The sequence below is a fragment of the Drechmeria coniospora genome, chromosome 02 (genome assembly GCF_001625195.1).
Source record: "Drechmeria coniospora strain ARSEF 6962 chromosome 02, whole genome shotgun sequence".
In the NCBI taxonomy this organism is placed as follows: Eukaryota; Fungi; Ascomycota; class Sordariomycetes; order Hypocreales; family Ophiocordycipitaceae; genus Drechmeria; species Drechmeria coniospora.
Window position 1 is genome coordinate 8,340,522 of NC_054390.1, and position 17,704 is coordinate 8,358,225.

At 55.8% G+C, this 17,704-nt stretch overlaps 3 protein-coding genes across 3 annotated transcripts; 1 reads left to right on the plus strand and 2 right to left on the minus strand.

Moving 5' to 3' along the window:
* Positions 1-5: 5 nt before the first annotated feature.
* DCS_05417 (Dicer-like protein 2) lies at positions 6-4,571 on the minus strand (the record flags this gene model as incomplete). The annotated part of the gene is made up of 6 exons (XM_040802722.1): positions 6-1,231; positions 1,284-3,752; positions 3,803-4,052; positions 4,112-4,160; positions 4,213-4,241; positions 4,305-4,571. The coding sequence occupies 6 exons, from the start codon at positions 4,569-4,571 to the stop codon at positions 6-8; spliced, it is 4,290 nt and encodes a 1,429-aa protein (XP_040657755.1).
* A 4,654-nt stretch (positions 4,572-9,225) lies between these two features.
* DCS_05418 (putative GTPase Rho) lies at positions 9,226-10,366 on the plus strand (the record flags this gene model as incomplete). Its single annotated transcript, XM_040802723.1, has 5 exons — positions 9,226-9,293; positions 9,469-9,496; positions 9,685-9,882; positions 9,971-10,105; positions 10,208-10,366. 5 exons carry the CDS (start codon positions 9,226-9,228, stop codon positions 10,364-10,366), a joined length of 588 nt encoding a protein of 195 aa, XP_040657756.1.
* Positions 10,367-13,538: 3,172 nt separating this feature from the next.
* DCS_05419 (Transmembrane amino acid transporter family protein) lies at positions 13,539-17,534 on the minus strand (the record flags this gene model as incomplete). The annotated part of the gene is made up of 5 exons (XM_040802724.1): positions 13,539-13,567; positions 13,677-14,249; positions 14,318-14,480; positions 14,555-15,474; positions 16,706-17,534. The coding sequence occupies 5 exons, from the start codon at positions 17,532-17,534 to the stop codon at positions 13,539-13,541; spliced, it is 2,514 nt and encodes an 837-aa protein (XP_040657757.1).
* Between the last annotated feature and the right edge of the window lie 170 nt (positions 17,535-17,704).

Genomic DNA, 17,704 nt, shown 5'->3' on the forward strand with positions numbered 1-17,704 from the left:
CGGCATCAGAAAACGCCCTTCTCCTTCATCAACCGCTTCAAGGCCTCCTCTGCTGCCTTCGTCGTTGCTTCCAACAAGCTCAAGCCATCGTCCACGGCGACGACGCTGTTCCCTACCTGCACCCTGCAGGTATAGGTCTTCTTGCCGTTGGGGTCCTCTTTCAGGTCCATGTCGTACGTCACCGTTTGTGTCCCGGCCCACAGTCCTATCGATTCCTTGGGATGCCGAACCTCAACCTTGTCGCGGACGATACGTTCGAGGTACGACAAGATTCCAAACCGACACACCACCGCCTCGCATTCGTCTTGCGACCCCGAGTCGATCCATACAGCGCCAAGCATTGATTCAAACAAGTCTGAGTAAAATTTCTTTGACCGCAGACGAGCCAGGGACGCCCACGGATAGTGCGCCCCCTGCTCCATGGCGACCTGTATGTCCCCTCGCAACTCCTCAAATCGCCGTGCCGTTTCGTCTTGTTCGAGACCGATGGCGGGAGAAGCGTGACGCATAAAATTCCAAAGAGACAACCTAGTCTCCGTCCCAACTACCGTCCCATCGTTCGCGACAACGTCGTCGCTTTGGCCCATATCGTGGTTCATGACGAGAAATGCGAGGAAATCTCCGTTCACCATCGCCGTCTTGATCAGGTGCATCTGGAAATTCGGTATAGGCGGCTTGACGGCAAATAGTTTCGTGACAATGATGTTGTCGAGAACTGCGTCACCGAGAAACTCGAGTCGTTCATACGACCGCTGGCGTGAACCCAACACATGAGACGCGTGCGTCATAGCCTCGAAAAGCAGCGATTTCTTTCTGAATGAATACCCGAGCAGTGTCTCGACCGGCTCTAGAATTGACGGCAGCAAATCGCCATCTCGAGCCATGTTGAATAAGATATCTCGACTTTTCTCTACGTTGCGCCAGTGGCACTCTGGGATAAATGTAGATATGCACCTTATGGCCTTGGGAATGCCTCCATCTGCGTATGACGCACCGATCAAGGCTTCAACCACGTCGGCCAGTGTCTTGGTTGATAGTTTAGCCCCATTCGGTGACCTGCTGCTCTGTTGCAGGCTGTCTTCAAGGTACAACGGTCGCCACTTGTCGCCGGTGAAGGATCGAGTGAGGATGAATTTCGAGAGCCCAACATCTAGCGCTGCCCGGCAAAGTCTAGAATTGGCCACAATGCGGTCTCGAAAGCGCGAGAGATACCCTTCGGGCCAGTTCAGGTCTATGTTCTGGGTCAGCCACCAAAGTCGCCGTCCTGGCCGATTACGACTTACGATCCGACGTCGCTTGAACCGTAGCGCAGTACTTGAGAATCGAGTCGCCCAAAAACTCTAACCTTTCGTAGTCGAGGGGCTCGCGGGCGCTGCGGGCGCTGATGGCCTCCCTGACCAGCATTAGGTCTGTGATGCCAACACGTTGCAGCAACGTTGTTGAGAGTTGCTGAGCAGTGAGTGTGACACCGAGTTCATGGATGATGCAAGGAATCATCATCCCGAACTGAGCGTATTTGGCCGGAATCATGTCCACTGTTACGCTTTGTTGCGGAAGAAAAAAGGGGTACCGTCTACTTTCAGCTGTCGTTTTCCGAGTGTCCGTTTTCGGATCGCCAAGTAATGGGTGAAGGAAATCGGAGCGTTTTGTCAATTTGGCAAGGACCAAGTAAGGAACATCCTCCCGTAGCAGCTCGAATTCACTGAAAGGGTGCCGAACGTGTTCAGTTGGCGGTCTCGTAGGAAGTGTGCCTCGGAACAGATAAGGAGTTCCAAACCTGTCTCGAAGCAGATACTGCCCGAGCTTCAAGCCGTCATTGCTTGGGTCCAATTGGACGGACCCAATCTGGTGCCTAGAAATATCTAATCCCTTGGCCGTCATCCTAAGCACATGAGTTTTGTCCTCAACTAGCCACCGATGGGCGAATGAAAGGGCGAGCAATGTTGATGTGTGATCGGGCAGCATGTGAGCTTGATCCTCAGTAACATGGCTCATCGACCCAAACTGAACTCGGCAGGTCTTTCCTTGGGCCAGAAACAACTCAATGGGTCTAATAGAGTCCAGTTGAATGGGGAGGAGTACCTCGTAATCGGTTCGTTCGCCGTTTTCGTCGTAGTAGCTCAACGGGTAGAGAAAATTGTCGTTTGACAGCTGCCACTCTCTCGCGACCAGATGCCATGGATTTAATGGGGGCTCAATGTCGACCTCGGCGTCTCTGGCCTCCACGCCAGGGATGTCGTCAAACTTGAAAGGCAACAAGTTGTCGTCTACCAATCCAGCGTGATACAGAGCGACGTAGGCTTTAAATGCGACTTCCTTGGTTGCGCTCCTCTCCGAGAGCCATGCGAATTCGCCATGAAACTCCCGCAGCTCCTCCGGAATCGAGGGCGGTAGCAGCACTTTGGCCCTCAAGCGGGGTTGAAGCCCATCCAAGTCCTTGTGAAGAATATAATCCGGCCGGCCGTCGATAAATTCGCCTGGTGCCAGAACTTGGCAGAAGTGTTCCAAGTGCTGCTTCGCATTATCAAAATCAAGCCTCGCTCCTGTGGAGGCCACTTGGAAATGGACAGGGCTCGTGAAGTCGGAGTCTTCTGATAATTCCAGCTTGCGCACTGCCCTATCCTCCTCCTCAAACACCTGTCTCATTTCTCTCTCGAGCATCTCCCACGTTTTGGTCATGGAAGAGTTCTCTGCGAACATGATCAGCCTTGAGTCGGTCTTCCGGGCCCTGCCACGCCTCTGGACGAACGCCTTCGGGGTTGCAGGAGTGTCGAAGCACAAGACCAAGTTACAGGCTGGAACATCGATCCCCTCCTCCAGAACAGCCGTTGCCACCAACAGGTTGATCTTCCCGGAGCGGAAATTTTGCAGCGTCATCTGATCTTGACCATTCTTGCCTATCAAGTCGTACATGGAATTTCGCCGGCTTCCGTAGTTCGAGGCGCCGACGACGCATCCGATTTGGTATTTCTTCACAATCTCCGGGTATAACATGAGAAGCTCGCAGAGAACTACAACCACGGCTCGTTCTCGAACAAAGACTATTCCGACAACCGGGTCGGGAACGGCAAGCAGCTCTAGGAGCAGAATGGAGACCTTGTTTGAAACATACGGTTCCTTTGGTGGATGACAGATAGGGCGCTGGGGGACCACCTTTCGAAGAACATTAGCCACGTATCGCTTTTCATCGCTTGCCCAATCGTCTAAGAAGTCATTTGATTTCTCCAAATGATCGAGGAATGTGGTGATGGAAGTCCAGAGATAAAAGTCAGCGGCCCAGGGGCCAAGCTGGCGGCCGACCTCCGAAGCACGACTAAGCAAGTTTTTCATTTGAAGCCGCGAATAGGTTTCACCCTTTTCAATGGCTTTGAGGAGGGATCTGCGGTTTTTGTCCGTGAGATCGGTCTTGAGCTTCAGGATGTATGGGTCCTCATGGATGTCAAGGTTGCGATATACATTCCGAAGGGCGAGCAAGGACGGGGTGTCGTGTGGTTCAAGTTGAGGTGTGAAAGATGCATGGTGTACTTGGGGCCTATTGACGCATTTGAGGAGCTCTTCCCGATGCAAAGTTGGCGTGATACACCTGGCATCGAGGATGCATTCAAGCCTCTCGATGGTTTCGGCCTTGAATCTCATGGTCGGGGTTGCTGTGAGGCCGAGGATCGAAGGCACGGGCTGGCCTTGGCTCTTGTGTCGGTGGTAGAAGTCTTTCATGACCTTGCTTCCCGGGTGTTTGTTGATGCAGTTGTGGACTGTGAGGCTGTAAGTGAAGTGATCCTTGGAGTCGAACATGGCGGCCAACCTTCGTCAAAGACGACGAGAGCTAAGCGGTCGATGCTAAAGAAGGCATGTGAAAGCGCATCGAACAAGACCTGGTAGGTCGAGACGACAATACGAACATCGTCCAACACAAGGTCCCAGGTGCGAGCATTCCAGGTGTGAACATTGTTATTGCCAGTAATCAGCTTCATGTTGACGGAAGCAATCTGAAAGCGGATGACGTCAAACTGTTGAGCACAGAGCGAAACTGTCGGGGCGAGGAACCATATCATCTTTCGTTGCCATGAGCGATGAGCAAAGCTCCGTCGTCGGCACCATTGAACAAAAATACCTTGTCATGGCCACATCTTTCCAACTCGGCCTTGATCCGCAGCACGGCACTGGGACCATTAGTTGAGGCAAAAGCAAGGGACGAGGAAGACTAGAGCATACACTTGGGTCTTGCCGCTTCCCGTGTCCATCTTTGTTGGGTTGTTGTCTCATCAGCGACTGGCAATGGTAGCACGGTTTGATGACCAGCATACCACAACGATGACATTCTGCTTGAGACTCTGGTCGAGCATCTCCCGCTGATAGGCTCTCGGATTCACGATATCTGATGCAGCCATTTGCGACGATGCATGGTCAACATTTGACGCATTTGATGATGCAACATGGGCCGCGGCAGAGACAAACTCTCTGATAATAGGGGACGGAGATATGGCCTCCAGAAACGACTCTCCCGACAGGCTATCGGATGATCCGGCCTCATCTTCGTCCCAATCGTTGATGGAGGTCGTAATCGAGGGCATCTTGTGAGCACTGAGCGACGGAGGAATGGTGTATGGAACGAACAATGCAGGAGCAGATGAAGACTTGGGTCAAAGGTAGAGCGAAGTCGATGGAGCGGCCTATGGCAGACAGCGTCAATATCGGCCAAAAGCAAGACAGATATGGCACGCGAACATACTCGAGCGATGAATGTGTTCCGCAAGCAAAGGGCGCCTTGGGGATGGATGTGCTGTGAACCAAAGCGAAAAGGCCACAGGAGACGGCGAGCACGCTTATGAGACTGATACCCAGCGGGGCAGTTGCCCGGTCGATTGCCTGGAGAGAACAGTCTCCCGTATGAATATGCTATGAAGCGGGGACGAGCCGAAGTTTGCCACATGACGATGGGGATAAGCAGCCTGGGTTGATCATGGCCATCTCTCCGTTGGAAGGGCGCCAAGATGGGAGGGCGCAAAGGCGTGCTGATGGAGCGTTTATGTACTGGAAATGCACTCGTCGATCAATCCATCGTTGTGTGCGTGTGCGCGTGTGTGCGTGTGTGTATTCCGCACCTCGGATATCAACATGCTACCTCAATGGGCTGCAGGCAAGCTCGGCAGGCGTGTCAATGAATAATTACTGTACCTAAGTAGGTACTGTACTAACGCATGTGTGCAGCAATATTCGCAGAGTTGTTGCTAGCAAGTACATGTACATTGTTCTTGTACCTGGTACGAAGGACTGCTGAGAGGCATAGCAATGGCACTCGTGACGTGAAAGAGTTTGCCCTTCAACCGTAACGCCCCTGAGCATTTCATCTGAAGTGGTTTGCACATAGCGTAGCATCTTACACGTAGTATCAGCCGCGATCGTGATGCCTTCATGATGCTGCTAGGATCCATTATAATGCCTGCTACTCCGTAGAAGTTGGAATACTTTTGCGGATACTATGAGCAGCTATGGAAATTATTACATGGCCAAACCGCCTCCACTGTCCTTGATCGGTGCGAACAAAGCAATGTACCGACTAATATGGAAATTACGTACATGTACGTTGTACTCCGTAGTACAAGAAATTAATAGGCGTCTGGCACCTGATACAATAATACCAGGTACAGGAAGTACAAGTACTACTAGTACAACTTCTCCGTGCTTGCTCAGTACTCCATACTTGCATTGTGTACAATCACTCGTGCTGTACTCCGTAGTTGCAGGTACAGCAAAGACAAGTACTTGTACTCAGGGTTATCAGGATATATACAATGTACGTACTCCGTGCATTGGTGCCTCAGTTCCTCCACGTGCTAGGTACTAGGTAGGTAGGTATCAAGCCGCACATGTACGGAGTACAGTGTGTGCTGTCCTCACATTTCTGTCCCTGTCTCTGCCATCCAACTGCCAACAGTTGGTCAAGTGCGCTGGCTGTCCAATCGGTCCTAGCCAAGGACGAATGCCGGAATGGGGGCTGTGTGCAAGGCCTAGGAATTTCGTACAGAAACGTTGAATGCATTTCGGAGTTTGACAGGTGACAGGATGGTGCCAACACCCGTACTGTATAGTACCTAGGACTTGCACAAGTACTTATCGTAACTGCGTACAGTACTTACATGTACAGTACTGTACATTCTCCGCACCTGACGCACATACGGCGGGACAACAACTAGCACAAACCCATGCGACAATGGCCGTAGCAATAACAACGGGAATGGCAAAGGCGATGGGACTGCCAATCCAAGCCGAGGACACCGTTGGGCGGTGGGTTGCAGAGCATTCACCAGGCGCGGTCATACAATTCATACGGGCTCGAGGAGCAGCCATGCACCGCAGAGTTCGTACTTGTATTGGTGCCCGTGGACTTGACGTCAACCGACGTCGATGTTGCTTCAGCTTTGTAGGGGTCAAGTGAAGGTCAAGGATGATGCCGGTCATGGCGCCCGCGTGCCCTACGTGTTTTCGTCGCGGCTTCGTACGAGCATGAGTCCTGATGACGCTCAAACCCCGTGCAGAATAAATTCGCAATTCGCACGTCCAGCAGCCCCGGGGAGGAGGGGAGGAGGGGGCGATGGGAATACCACGGACGGTGGAGCGCAGGGGAGCCTCAAAGGTGACGAGTAAGTACGCGTACGAGTACGACCATGAGCGTACCGCAGGATTTGGGTCACGTTGCGCCGACCCAGGTTCCCAATCCCGTACCTCCAGGGCAGAGGGAGAATGCCCTTGTGGCGGTAGCGGAGGCCGAGTTTCTCCTGCCGTCGTCGTCGTCGTCGTCGTCGTCGTCGTCGGCGTGGCCGTAGCCCTCGTCTTGGCCATATGGTCGACTGGCTAGTCTGGCCGTCGGAGTCTTCGGACAGTGAACGGGACCCGTCTGTTGACTCGTTGCTTTTTCACGTCCGTGATGTGATTCTCCCCATGTCTCGTCCTCGCGTCATCGTCGGGCAACAGGGATGGCGACTTGCTCCCCGCTTACACGCGCATGTATGTAAACAGACGAGTATGTAGCCAAGCAGCACCCCCCGTCTCCCAAATAAAGTAGAACGGAGTGGATGGCGGCCGATATTGGAAGGGGGAACTTTGAATCGTTGGACACCGCTGCGGTGCGCCGTGGCGTTCGAGATGAGTGTACCGACGAACCAGCAGCGATCAGCAGAAGCCAGCATCTGCCTTCTGACACTCTGTACCTTGTAGTGCCTAGTAGGAGTTGAGGGTATTACCTAAGGTACCTAAGTAGTAATGTGAGAGCAACGCAACTCAACGTCCGCATATCCCCTGCGGTCACGATGGCGCTAGAAGCAGGTACGTGTGACGGGATGATGTCGCCTTAGTACTATTGCTAGGTACTGTAAGTAGGACTAAGGTATCAACTTTAGTACTAGGTACCTAGTACGATGGCCCCTACGAGTACAGTACTCCGTACTCCGGCTACTACTCCGTAAGGCACCTACCTGCTAAGGTACCTACCTACGCAAGGACTACATGTACCTGGAAAGCAGGTAGCATTACGTACGGGGTAGGTACTACTAGGTACATAAAGTGCCTAGTACAGAGGCAATCCAGCGCTTCTGTATTAGGTACTAGAGGTAGGTGCTTAGGGGGAAACAGCATGCCACGACAGAGGTATTTGCAAGCGAAGCGCCAAACACCACACTTGCTGTACCTGGCAACCAAGTTTATAGGGGTCTCGACGCGGTTCGCCCCGCTAGATGCGGTGAAACCTGGCAGTAGGATAGACCATCGTCGGGGGAGGATGTTGACAGCTCGCACAAAGGCATACTTACGTACATTACGGTGCCATACCAATCCCCTCTGCTGTCCGGGCCATCCTTTCTCTGAAAAGATAGGCGGGTGAGAGAATTCTTGTCTAGAGATCCATCGGCCAGACAAAACCACTGGCGTACACTAGACAGCTCCGCGGACACCAGCATCGGCCGGCCGCTCGACGGCTGTGTGGAGGCAGTTCGGACCTGTCGAAATACGATGTACAGATTCCTTGACCACTTTGTACTGTTCCTTGGTCAGTACCTGGATACGTTTGTTCCTACAACACCTTGGTTAGTCCTTTAGTAAGTACGGAAGCCAGCATACTAATGAAGTGTTCGTACTTTATGCCTGAAAAGTACAGTACAAGGAACTGCACTGCCAGGTACTCAGTACTGTACATGTACGGGGTACATGGTACGTACCTCTCTCCCCGCCCTCCTGTCTGCCTTGCCTCGGCCGAGCTAGGTGGGTGCCTCAGGATACATTCGATTGTGTGCCTAGTGCTCCGTACACGCACGGTACAGAGTACCTTTACCATTCGACGCTACATGTACGCACTGCAAGTTAGTGGTAGCCTCGAGTGCACTGTGCCTGGCCTGGCCTGGACTCCCCCACAGACGGCTGGTAAAATTGCAAGTACCGTTGCCGCAGAGTCGCAATAGAATGTACATCGGCGGCCACGGGCGGTATTCCAAGCTGCGCTGCCGTTTGCCCCGTCAACTTTTCATTGGTACTTTTTTTCAGGACTCATCCCGCGATGGATGGATGGTCGGATGGATTCTGACAGGCGCGGTGCGCCGTGTTGCGGTGCGGGCATATGCTCCTTGGTGCTGGCGCAGTGGTGCGGGTACCTCGCACGTACTGTACAAGTACAAGTTGAGTACGGAGTAAGTACAGTACATGCCACCAGGGAGCTATAGGATGGATGGTACTAGTAAAAGCACAACGACCCTGCTAATCGCCCGAGTTCACCGAGTAGTACGAGTACACTGGCTGTGCTGTGCTGTGCACTTACGTACGCGTTCTCCATCGCTGTGCTCTGTACTCTGTACCCCGTGCTCGTACCCGCAACCTGCTGCTGGAATCTGCTGGCCGCCCACCGCCTGATCCGAGACCTGTCCTTTGGACCCCCTTGACAAGTACCAGTGACAAAGCCGCCGAGCGAGCCCCAACCCAGCACAAGCACAGCACAGCCTGCCTGCCTAGGTCAAGCAGGGTCCCGGGAACGAGCACAAGTCCAGGTCTCTCTCACTCTCTCCTCTCCACCGTCCCCGACACCATCCCCCCCCCCTTCTGACGTCCATCCTCTTTCTTCCTCCATCCACCTCCAACTCGCCGTGCCCCCGCGCATTTCCAAGCCAACGCTCACTTCCTCATCGCTCATCGCTCATCGCATCCATCGCCAACCTCATCAAAAACGTTCCGCCCACAAATACCATGGCTGAGATCCGCCGCAAGCTTGTCATCGTCGGCGATGGTGCCTGCGGTAAAACCTGCTTGTTGATGTGAGTTAGCTACCTCGGAACCTCCCCCCCTCCCGACAACCCACCCCAAAAAGCAACCTCCCTTTGTGCGTGCAACGAGGCGGCATCAGCAGCGGCATCTGCACCCTTCCCCGTCCCCGTTCCATGGGCGAAAGCGGTATCGCCATCATCAGCTCGCTAACTTGACTGTTCGCAGCGTCTTTTCGAAGGGCACCTTCCCCGAGGTGAGCATGCATCATTCGCCACCCCCTTTGTCTCGTTGCCCTCCCCCCCCGACCGACCGATCGACTTGACGAGCCGGAGCTGGCGAGGGCCACGACGACTCGAGACTTGGAATGCGGCGACAACTACCGGACACCCTCTCGGTAGGACGGTGATTTGGTGGGCCCAGTTTGCTGACAGTACCCTCCAGGTCTACGTCCCCACCGTCTTCGAGAACTATGTCGCCGACGTCGAGGTCGACGGCAAGCACGTCGAGCTGGCCTTGTGGGATACGGCTGGCCAAGAAGACTACGATCGCCTCCGTCCCCTCTCGTACCCCGACTCTCACGTCATTCTGATTTGCTTTGCCATCGACTCGCCCGACTCTCTCGACAACGTTCAGGAGAAGGTACGGCGACCCCCGCGAGATGCCTCGGTCGCTCTGTCGTCGTGGTTCGAGAATCGAGCATCGCTAACGCCTTGCCCTTGCCATTTAGTGGATTTCCGAGGTCCTCCACTTTTGCCAGGGCTTGCCCATCATCCTGGTCGGTTGCAAGAAGGACCTGCGATACGACCAGAAGACGAGCGATGAGCTGCGCAAGACCAGCCAGAAGCCCGTCACCCCCGAGGAGGTAAGAATCCTCCGAGCGCCCCCGCGCACCTGACGGCCGGCGTCTCCGCGACACCGCCTGGGTCTCGCTCCGCACATGACTGACCTCGCCGTTTGAACCTAGGGCGAGGAGATTCGCAAGAAGATTGGCGCCTACAAGTACCTGGAGTGCTCGGCCAAGACCAACGAAGGCGTCCGCGAGGTGTTCGAGCACGCCACCCGCGCTGCCCTGCTGTCCCGCAGCAGCCGCAAGAGCAGCCACAAGAAATGCCTTGTTCTGTAAAGCGGCGGCGGCGGCGGCGGCGGCGGCCCTCAAGCGATCCCGTCCATACCGAACACGGCAGCCTGGTTTCTTCTTCGGCTCATGGCCCCTTGTAATGCAATCATCTTTCCAGTTCACGCTCAGTTTTTGGCCGCACATGTTCGGATGACAGGTGTTTGATTGCGGCCGCAACGGGTGCAGGCTTTGCCGCGTCTGCATAGGTTCTCGGAAATTGGAGTTTGATGGTGCCTCGCCCAACGCTCGCCTCGCCCGCGGTCACGGTTCGACTCTCCTTCGTTCGGCCGCGGCCGATGCTGTGCCGGGGCAGCATCAACGACCGTTTTCGCCTTGCCGACCGGGGCGAACGAGCTTGGATGGCCGGGGACGACGAGTGCGGCCCTGGCCAGCCGGCGTGGCGAGAAAGCAAGGCTCGGTTGTTGTTTTTTTATGTATCTGTTGCGTATCGGAGAGGGCAGGCTTGAGTCTTGGGACCTGTTTTACGGTCTGCCGGCTGGAGATGATGGCCCCCAGGGCGCGCGTACAGTGGAGAGCAGGGTGCAGTAGCGAGCGTTGCGCGTCGGGGTTTGCCAGGATCCTTGGCACGTCGACGACGGCTACGCATGATGAATCTTTTTGTCGTCTTTCCATGTCCGTAGTCGCTTCCCATCGGTGCCGAATTTTCTCACCCATGTCCCTCTGCTTGGCTGCTCGCTGCTAGAGTTGGGGTTGGGGCTGTTGCGTCGAGGCATCCTGCCCGGCGTTCTGCCCTTTCTGTTGCCCACGAAACTGTGCTTCGAGCGGTTCTCGATTAAGGCCCAAGAGTAGGGTGAGATTGGGCGGACCATATCAATCCATTTTCTCAACCCGTTCCTCCCACATTGTTGGTGCTGGTACGAAGGCAAGACAGACAGGCCGGCCGGGCAGGCTCGTGATGTCGGCATCGTCACTCGAGACGGCGACTCGGAAAATGAGTGTATTCTGACAGGTTGTTACACCACCTATGCTTTCTTCCTTTCGCCGGGCCCGCCCACCCAGTTACACCACCTCTCTCAGACTACAAGGGGCCTTCGAGCTGTCCAGGACCAACCCTCAGGCTTCCCTCGGCTCTCCTCAGCCTCGCCTCAGCCTCGCCCCAGCCTCTTGCTTCCCCTCAGCCTCTTGCCTTCCCCTCAATCCACCGACAAGCTGGGCAAGTTCCCCTCTCGACTGAACGAGCGCCCGTTAATGACCAGCCAGACTCGATGACCACAGCATCTTCCAAAAGAATATCATGTCCTCTATCATGTCCTCCTCGCCGATGTCGTCGTCACGGTTGGACGTGCCGCATTGTTTTTCATTTACTTGGGGCACGACTGTGTACCGTGCATCTCGACGATTAGCAAACGACCGGCTTTGACCGCAATGTTCGAATCCTGCCAAGAGTGACGGGAAGAAAAGAAACGTGGTGAGGTGAGGAAGAAAGCAGAGTGCGGAGTGGAGGAGAGAAGAGACATACGGCACCGCAGCTGCTGCAGGTCTTGCTGTCGCCCGTGATGACGGTGCTGCACTTGGGGCACGAGGTGTGGTTGTAGTCGACGAGGGGCTGCATCGTTGCTTATTTGCTTGCCGGGGTTGCTCGACAACGTACACTGATTCTATGGGTTGCGAAGCACTGGTATGCTGACTTGTAAGATGGTTCTTGTCGTCTTGTGCAAACGAGACAGTGGTTTGCTTGCAGATCGGAGAATGTTACAGAACGGCGTGATGACTGAATCGGAGAAAGAGAGGGGAAAGAGAAGAGGAAGAAGAAGAGGAGGAGGAGAATGAGGAGGAGGATGGATGGATGGTAAATACTCGGCCGGCCGGATTGTCGTTCCCCATCTCGGAAGCGGGGTGGGCTTTCCCCACGACCTTGAGGAGGGGGGTGGGCAGAAGTTGGAGGTGGGCTGGTGCTGGAGGTAAGCATCCATCCCATCCCATCCCATCCCATCGTCCGGAGTAGTTCTGACGAAGACATCGAGATGGACATGCATCATTCCGAAAAACAAGGGCACGACAAATCAGTACTCTTGTGACCCCACCTCTCCAGAAACCGTCACCTGGTCGTGGCGGAAAGTCGAGCAAGCCCTGGATGCTTGACGGTTGACTCGGCGTCCATCGACAACAGAGAGTCACATCGACATCCAGTATCCGTACGCACAGCCGACGTCCTCACCGCGACCTGGGACCAAGAGACAGGCACGAACATGCGAAAAATAGCACGCCGAGCGATCGAAGACGGGCGGCTTTGAACGGATTGGATGAGCTGATTCTGCGCACGAAACAGCCAACAGCCTCTCGTTGATAGGCGTCGACCAATGATTCAGGCTTGCCCCTTATCCGTTGCCCACGTGGATGCATCCCATGCAGCCATTCTTACAGGCCATGTCGCAGAAATGCGCCCACCGATTGACAGAGTCGGGAACGAATGAATCGGTTCAAGGGAGGCCATGGGCGGGTGACGCGCCATTCGACGGAACCAGACCCCTTCCCCCCTCTTGTCTCTTCATCTCTTCTCTCGGTTTCCTCCCTCTCACTTTCGCCTATATACAAGTACGCCCCTCTGCACATTGTCGTCTTGAACGACGGCAGAAAGGGCGGATGACACGCCTCACCGGGGAAGTGACCCGTCGGCTGCGAGCGCAAGCGGGGATACAGTACAGACATGCTGCCGCCGTGTCGTCGTTGGCTGCGCCAAGAAAAGTGCGTTGCCATGTCCTACTTCTGCTCGGTACAGCTGCGCATCAATGGTAGTATCGGTGCGTGATGGATGATGGACGTCTAGGGAAAGAGAGAGGAGTAGAGAGAGGAGCAGAGGGGGGAATGGACAGAGGAGCAGAGGGGGGAGTGGAGGGCAGTAGAGGGGTGAAGGGCGGTCGGTCAAATCTACGGATGCGTGTGCGATGATGGGATGCCGCAGCATCAACTGTTGTTGATGCCCATCTCGGGATGCCATATCGGTGGCCCTCCATCGCCCCCTCTCCCGCCGTAGGATCGAGTACACGAGTACGCGTACGCGCTGTGGAAGCAGAGCCATCCATCCGATACCACAAGCTGGCCGCCCATCCGTTCCATCGTTTGCTGGCGTCCAGTGAATGGCTCGTCCACCCACGCTCTGGCTTTTCTTGCGGCCAATATCGTGCACACATCGCATTCGCATTACAAATCCGTCCCGTCACGTACATGTCGGCGCTCCATCCGAGCCTGGTTCGGGTGTCAGCAGCATGTCCCGATGCGCCCGTCGATGCAACCAAGGGAAACGCGCAAGGGGGGGGGGGGGGTGGGGAGGGAGGCGACGACGAAACCTACGTACCGTGTATTATCTTTCCAATGGCCTGGACCACGCTGATGACCATGACGGCGCTTCCGAAGACGATGATGGCATAGGCCACGTATGTCCGCCAGCTCCGCGTCGTGAGCTTGATGTAACACATGGGCGGGAGGATGTACGCCATGGCCACGGCGCTCGTCGCACCAACAAGTTCGAAGACGACGCCGAGGTCGCAGGTGAGCAAGCTGATGACGGTCGCGGCGGCGACGAGGCCGCTGCTGAACACGACGTGCCGCCGCAGGTTGAAGGCCTCGTCGGGGTACCAGTACGTCAGCATCACCTCGCGGCAGACAAAAGCCTCGAGCGGCAGCGTCGTCAGCATGTTGAGGCCGAAGAAGAGGCGCGCAATGTTGACCATGCTGTTGTCGGACGGAAAGTTGTTGAGCACGTTGCCGAGCGTCTTGTCGCCAAAGGTGAGGAAGCCGGCGAGGGCCATGAGGAGGCAGGCGAGCATCGAGACGCCCGTGGAGTAGTGGGTGACGCGCGAGAAGTTGTCGATGGTCGGCGTCCGCAGCGAGCCGTAGATGAGCAGCGAGTTGTGGTGGCAGACGAACGCTGCCGCGTCCTTTTCCGTCAGCCTCCTTCGGACGTCAGCGGGGAAGGAGGGGTCGGGGGGCCCGTACCGAAGGATATGACGCCGATGGCCTGAAAGATGCCGCCGTTGACCGTCAGCAGCGGCGTGCTAAAGGAGCCGCGGGACTCGGACGGCGCCAGCGCTCCCTGGACGAGGACGGTGACGACGATGACCATCATGCCGACGAGGGCAAACGTGCTCGCCTTGGCCAGCTGGACGAATGCGGCGCGGTGCCCGTCAGCGAGGAGAACCCGACGTCGTGCTGGCATCGAAAGCTCGCGCTTACCTTGGCGATATCGCGGTAGAGCGTCAGCGGAAAGCTGACGCCCATGACGAAGACGGCAATCGCCACCCTCCTGTCCGTCAGCAGGCCGACGACGGGCGCGGCCCCGAGGTTCGGCCAGATGGCGACGAGGACGTGCGGTATCGTGTCGCCGACGATGACGCCAAAGGCGACCATGCCGCCAAAGGCGAATATCCACTGGGCCACGCTGATGGCGATGAGCCCCGACCGGCCGAAGCAGTGCTCGACGGTGCCCTGGAAGCTGCTCGTGCCGCTCAGCTTGCTGTTGATGACGATGAGGCAGATGGTCCAGTCGACGATGACGGTCAGGCCGACGAGCAGCAGGATGCCGGCGAGCAGGCCCGCCTGCCGCAGCGCGTACGGCTGCCCGATGATGCCGGCGCCGATGATGGAGTTGGCCATGTTCATAAAGGCAGACTGGAGGCCGGATTTGGGCCGTCGCATCTCCGCGTGCAGCTCGTCGGTCGCGTCCCCTTCGCCCTCGGCGTTCCCCCACGAGTTGGCGACGGCGACGCTCGGCGCCTCCATGTCCGTCAGCAGCGGCACCCGGTGCGAGGGGGACCGCGGCTGGTTCTCGACATCGTCCAACTCGAACTCGAAGCTCTGGCTCGACTCGGACGGTGACGCCGGCTCTCTCGTCGACCCGTTACCCGCCCCGATGACCTCGGGTCGAAGGTCGAACTGCACTCGATTCGACGTCTTTGCATTATGCCCGGCTTCCCCGTGGGAGTCGAGCTTCCCTCCGTGCACGCCGAGGTCGTCTTCGTCATGCTCGCTTGCCGCCAGCAGGCCGTGACTTTCTTCGTACGGGACCGGCTCGCCGTGGTTGCTGGCCTGTATCATTGTGTCGCCGCTCCCGTTTCTCCCCTGAACATTGTCGCGGAGGCTCTCGTCCAAGGTAGCTGCCCGAGTGAGGTGCTGATCCCAGCTGGCAACGGCAATTGAACCCAGCAACGTTCAGACCTGTGCTCCGTACGCCGTACGCCGTACACCGTATGGGGTGGGAAGTTGTATCGACAGGCACAGCACCTGACGTGTTTCAGACGACGACGGAGGAGCACCGGCAATTCGATGATGCTGGCACTCGAGCTCGAGCGACCTGGCCATAGTGTTGCTCAGCAGTACGTACTTTTATGTACTTACAAGTACTCCGTACTGAGTACGTACTTAAGTAAGTACAGATGACTTGGTCCTGCAATATAAGGAACGCCAACGACATGGTGGGTTCTTGCTCACGTGATTGTTCAGGTGACACAGCAGCAGCAGCAATCAGTCCTCAGTAGTGCTGCAGCCTGTATCAACACTTTCGTACTGCACACCTACTTTCGTACACCTACATACTCACTTAATTCCCTTTATACTTTGTCATAGACACTACAACTGCAATAAATACTTTCGTGTACTGTATTCCGGAGTACGGTAATACTCCGTATCCGTACTCTGTATTAACCACTTGATAGTAATAATACTCAATTATGCCTCTTCACCAGGCGGTTCCTCTCGACCGACTGCAAGGTTTCCCTGTGATGCAATCAACTGCGGATATGACGGCAACGGGCCACCCACGTCCATCACGTCTATTCAGCGTCCTACATGCTAGCAGCTATTGATGGAGGGCAGCAAGACCTACTACTCTGTACTATGGCGCATCCGACCTTTCGGTTCACCCAACCTAGCCGTGCCTCTTGTCTGCCGTGTTATTACAGTCACACAGGCAAGCAAGGTTGACACAACGCATTGTCAAGGCCCCCAAGACCAAAGAATGTAATTTTTTTCGCACGACGACGAGTTCAAGAGAATTCGATGCAACTAAATCGACTGTCCAGGCCTTACACCAGCTCGTCGGATAAGCCACATGTACGCAAACCGAATCGTAAGCGGCTCTTCAAACGCAAAAACCTGCTCATGATAAAACTCGAAAAAGCTGAAACTGGAAAGGACAGGGAATCCGTTGATTGTCAACCAATCTTCAACCCAAGTCAAACGCCAAAACCTGCTCGTCATAAAACTCGAAAAACACCGAAAATGGAAAGGGCAGGAATCCGTCCGTTGATTGTCAACCAATCTTCAATCCAAAAGGGGCTCGTTCAACTTCCTACAGGGTGCCGTCACTGCGGGACGACCAGAACTCACCATGAGCTAGAATCGTCGCGCCCTCTCCAGTCTCCTCTCGAGTCTCCTCTCCAGTCTCCTCTCGAGTCTCCTCTCCAGTCTCCTCTCCAGTCTCCTCTCGAGTCTCCTCTTCTGTCCCATGGTTGGGTTGTCCAGGACGCCGCACGCTTCGATGCGAAGCAGCTACCATGGGCAGGGTGGCCCTGGAGATGGTGCCGGTGTCGGATGTGCCCGACTCGGACTTGAAGGTAACGGAGTAGTCCGAATTAATGACAATCTCGGTCAGCTTCAGCTCATCCTCCTCCCTGAGGATGTGCTGCTTGTACCCATCCGTGGTCTCTGTGTTGAACAGCTGGTCGGTGACGAGCTTCACAGCGGCCGCCGTTGCGGCCCCGGCCAAAACCGACACTGGACCGGTCTCGAGCGTCGCAAGTGAAACGGCGGCACCCGCGCCAACCCCGACCAAGGTGGGATATACCCGGTCGAGCCAGTCGAATATAGCGCGTCCATTGTGCGGGTCCGTCACGTACAGCGTTTGGAGGTCCTCGCTTGCAAAGACGAGCACCCACCAGTCGCGGCCGGTGGTGAACAGCCCCGTGTTGTACTCGACGTTCATCAGAGGCGACGCGAGCTCGTCCTGCCCGACTTCCGGCCACGTTTGATCATTCTTGTAGACGTTGCTGTATTTGTGGAGGATGGTGACGTTCCTCAGCAGCTGTGGCGAGTTGTTCTGCACCGAGACCATGGCTCCGCGCCTCGTCGTGCTGAGCCCTCTGGCCTCGGTCGAGGGTGCCGCAACGGTGACGTGCACGAGCGTCAAGAGGGCGTATAGGGTGCTTAGCATCTGCATTGTGCGTTGGACGAGTGTAAACGAAAGACTAATGGAGGTAATTATTGCTTTGATCAGGCTGGACGATGTGAGTGAAGATGAACATGACACTCTGGCTGAATCGGGGACATGACTGCATCTTATACATTTTTTTTCACCCCTTCCTCGTCGAGTATGTAGTAGTCCATTCC